This window comes from Xyrauchen texanus, chromosome 50 (assembly GCF_025860055.1).
Source record: "Xyrauchen texanus isolate HMW12.3.18 chromosome 50, RBS_HiC_50CHRs, whole genome shotgun sequence".
NCBI classification, from domain to species: Eukaryota; Metazoa; Chordata; class Actinopteri; order Cypriniformes; family Catostomidae; genus Xyrauchen; species Xyrauchen texanus.
Window position 1 is genome coordinate 22,742,761 of NC_068325.1, and position 4,627 is coordinate 22,747,387.

The following is a 4,627-nucleotide window of genomic DNA, read 5'->3' on the forward strand; positions in this document are numbered from 1 at the left end:
CTTGGTCTGATTCAATTTCCAGAACTCAAATCTTCCTCTTTAATAGAAGAGTACTTATTGAAAGCAAACTGCCAAAACAACTTGTTCTCTTATGTGATCACTTCCGAAGCCCCGCCCAGTAGCAGTGAACAGAGCCAATCAGAACAGTGGGCGTGTTCTGTCGAGCCTTAAAGGAGAAGCAGCACCAAATCTGAGTGTTTCTGAGGATGCTCATCAAATATAGGACTGTTTTTGTGCTTTAATAATATTGTAAGTGAAACTGAAGAACATAATAAAGTGATAAAATAAGGAATGTCATGACTCCTTTAAAGTGACAGTTCACCCAAAAATGAAAATTCTGTCATCATTTACTCACCCTCATGCCATCCCAGATGTGTGTGACTTTCTTTCTTCTGCAGAACACAAATGAAGATTTTTAGAAGAATATTTCAGCTCTGTAGGTCCATACAATGCAAGTGAATGGTGACCAGAACTGTGAAGCTCCAAAAAGCACATAAAGGAGCATAAAAGTAATCCATACAGTGGTTTAATCCATGTCTTCAGAAGTGATATAATAGGTGTAGGTGAGAAACAGAACAATATTTAAGTAATTTTTTACTCTAAATCTACACTTTCACTTTCACATAAGACTCCAGTGGTTTAATCCATGTCTTCAGAAGTGATATGATATGTGTGGGTGAGAAACAGATCAATATTTAAGTCATTTGTCACTACATCTCGTCACTGCAGTCTCTACCTGCGATCATGATTTCAAGCTCGATTACACTTCCTGATGCGCGATCTAGTGTGCAGAACACTAGATGACGCTTTAGGAAGTGTAATCGAGCTTGAAATCATGATCGTCAGGCAGACTGCTGTCAAGATGTAGTGACAAATGACTTAAATATTGATCTGTTTCTCACCCACACATATATCACTTCTGAAGACATGGATTAAACCACTGGAGTCGTATGGATTACTTTTATGCTCCTTTATGTGCTTTTTGGAGCTTCACAGTTCTGGTCACCATTCACTTGCATTGTATGGACCTACAGAGCTGAAATATTCTTCTAAAAATCTTCATTTGTGTTCTGCAGAAGAAAGTCAATCACTCATCTGGGATGGCATGAGGGTGAGTAAATGATGACAGAATTATCATTTTTGTGTGAACCTTTAATGCAAAGTTTTGTGTGTTTTTGTGTGTGTTGTGACGCTCGTTCGCTCTGCGAGTCGTTACTCTGTGGCACTGTGTGCATCTTTATGAATCTATTCAAAATCACAAAAAAATCATGAAGTGTTGTTTTAATGTTCATATCTAATGGGTTAGTGTAATATCGTTCTAACTTGACAGTAAATAATTATCGTGTCTTCAACGGTCGCTGTTTTTCATGATGCCTCAAACCGGCAGATCTCATTGAATTGAACGGTTGTCCGTGTGAACGGCCCTTTATAATGTGAGTCCTTAAACACTCTGAACTTTAATTCAGTGTTGAGAGTGTTTGTGTTTGTTTCTGATGTTTGTGTGTGCAGTAACTCAAGCTGTGTTTCTATTTCTCACTGCAGTTCTGCATACATGAGCACACGCGTGTGTATCGTCCGCTCTGACCCACACATAAACACAGACACATGGTTTCAAATATCAAAACTACTTTATGAAACGCTCTGTGAGGAGGTTTCACCAGGTGCTCGTGATATGTGTCACATGATTGACAGCACATATGAATAGAAACAGGAATCAACAGTGAACATGACAAAGACACAAACACGAAATCATTTACTTAAAGGAATATTCCGGGTTCAATACAAGTTGAGCTCGATCGACAGCATTTGTGCCATAATACTGATTACCAGAGACATTTCGATTCATCCGTCCTTTTCTTTACAAACACGTCAATGTGACTAAATCACTTATAGGGTAAGTCACACAGATGCGGTTAGTAAGTGATTTAATCACAGTAAAATCATGTTTGAATATTCAGTATTTGAATGTTTACAGATTGATACTGATTACATGATTTCGCTGTGACTTGTGTAAATGTGTTTGTTCGTCAGGTAAAGACTCATCTGCAGGCGCAGGCGGTGGCGACCATCGCTGTGGGACATCAACACAACCATCAGGTACACTTGACATTTACAGAGTTAGTCACGTGATTCATGTATAATTCAGGATCATTTTCCATCACACACCCAAAAAATGTGCCCTGACCTGATGAGAGACGCATTGTGTGTGTGTGTGGACACACCTCTTACTGTTGTGCAGATGTAGCCAATCAGCATATCACATGATCATTTGAACTCTGACCTGTGAATGATCAGATCAACTGAAACTCAATTGATGACATCACATATGTGCCTAATCAGGCAATCACAGATTCAGTGTGATGTCATCACTCAGTACTGTCTGTTTGATTAGAGAGTAGACAGTTTTACTCTTCACACTATTTAATAGTTAAAATCGTTCATTGTTTTTATGTCATTTTTATCTCAGTTCATTTTATTATTGTGTCTGCAGAAATAACATCCATAGACCGCCCATAGACATGACTACAGACCACCCACACACCCATGGGCACGCCCACAGACCACCCACACACCCATGGGCACCCACAGACTGCCATAGACACTCCTACAGACCACCCACACACCCATAGACACTCCTACAGACTCTTACAGACCGCCCACATGCCCAAACACACATCCACATACCCAGATAGACACTCCTACACAGGGACGGACTGGACAAAGGGTGAACCAGGACTTTTCCCAGTGGGCTCTTACACACTCCTGCAGTCCAATGCCAATGCCTATTTTATATATATTTATATATACATTTAGACCATATTTCATATAACAACATCAATAATTTCCCCCAAATAATGTCAAACCATAAACTCACCAGGTCCCATTGTAAAGTGTGAACAATTATTAATCATAGAAGTGAGATGCTGAATGTAACTGATTACACATGTATAATACCTGATGACAATGACAGTGTGTTCGGAACAGGTAGTGTTCAACAGCTGGCTCTAAATGTGTGGCGTTTAAACCAGCTGCCGGTCCAGTGAACATGAACACACAAACAGCATCTATTACTTTCATTATGGACAGACGGTGTGTGACTCTTATAAACAGATCAGGTGCTTGGGACAATATATCATGTCACTGTGACACACTGCTCACATTATTGTACTTTCACAAACACAAGTGAAACAAACAGTGAAGATCCATAATAACATCTGCAGTTCATCATCTGTGTAATGTTTGTGTGTTTCAGGGTGTGTTCAGTGCCTTTGTGTCCATCTATCAGCGAGAGGGTGTGTTGGGTCTGTGGCGGGGGGTGAACGGGGCCGTGCCCAGGGTCATGGTGGGGTCAGCCGCTCAACTCGCCACATTCAGCTCCGCAAAAGAATGGGTCACACACGCACAGGTCAGAAGACACATGCATGAGTAATGTTTGATTGAATATGCAAATGTTGCTTCATTTAATATGTAAATGTACTTCATTGAATATGCAAATGTTGCTTCATTGAATATGCAAATGTTGCTTCATTGAATATGTAAATGTACTTCATTGAATATGCAAATGTTGCTTCATTGAATATGCAAATGTACTTCATTGAATATGCAAATGTTGCTTCATTGAAATATGTAATTGTGTGTATGTGGCAGTGGTTCAGTCCACACAGTTGGCTCGCCGCTCTCACAGCTGCTATTATCAGTGGTGTTGCCGTGACGATCACCATGACACCGTTTGATGTAATCAGCACACGACTTTACAACCAACCAGTGGACGAGTTCAAAAGGGTAAACACACACACAATCACATGCGGATCGGGTTTGTGATAATCTGTCTTCATGTATTTTTCTGTGTCTCAGGGTCGTCTGTATTGTGGTTTTGTGGACTGCCTGATGAAGGTTTGCGGGACAGAGGGGATTGTGGGTCTGTATAAAGGCATGACTCCAGTGTTCGTGCGTTTGGCTCCTCACACGGTTCTCAGTATGCTGCTGTGGGACGTCATGAGACAGAGAGCACTCGTGTACAAACACTAACACACTTTTATTATAGTGGTGCTGAATGACCTTACACCCAAAATTAAGGCCTTGAGTTCACATGCAAAAAATCTCTTTCTGGACCGGGAGTTTTTTATTATTATTATTGTTGTTGTTGTTTTTATTGTCATGACTACATGCAGATGTTTAAACTTGAACTGCCTTTTTAAATGCATATGAAGGGATTGTGATTAATAGTCACATGATCATGTTTATATTTGACCTCATTAGTTTGTGTTATTTTTATGTGTAAAACAATAAAGTGTTTTTATTATCAACATACCTTTGATTAAATAACTTACTGATTAACTGGACTGATATTTTCATTAGTGGTGTTTAAGACATACCCCATAGACTTACACTGACTAGCAACCCTCCACAACACCCTAGCAACAAGCTAGCCACTTTTACACCTGCAAGAACCACTTAGCTTTTCTTCAGAAAATGAAAAAACTTTATTAGTAGTATTTTGTATTTATTCTGTATTTAAGTCGTATTTCTGGGGCAAAATATATCAAATGATTGAACTGTATATAAGCGGTCACGTCCTGTATGTGTTTAACACCACAATAGACACATAAACAATACTTAACATTAA

The 4,627-nt window shown here is 39.5% G+C and overlaps 1 protein-coding gene across 1 annotated transcript in view; it reads left to right on the forward strand.

Moving 5' to 3' along the window:
• Window positions 1–4,328, forward strand: part of LOC127641247 (solute carrier family 25 member 34-like) — a 5,782-nt gene extending 1,454 nt beyond the window's left edge. Inside the window, exons 3-6 of the mRNA XM_052124085.1 lie at window positions 2,032–2,097; window positions 3,254–3,406; window positions 3,649–3,783; window positions 3,856–4,328. Coding sequence (XP_051980045.1) covers window positions 2,032–2,097; window positions 3,254–3,406; window positions 3,649–3,783; window positions 3,856–4,029 — 528 coding nt within the window. The 3' untranslated portion in view covers window positions 4,030–4,328. The remainder of the gene's footprint in view (window positions 1–2,031; window positions 2,098–3,253; window positions 3,407–3,648; window positions 3,784–3,855) is intronic.
• Window positions 4,329–4,627: the final 299 nt, after the last annotated feature.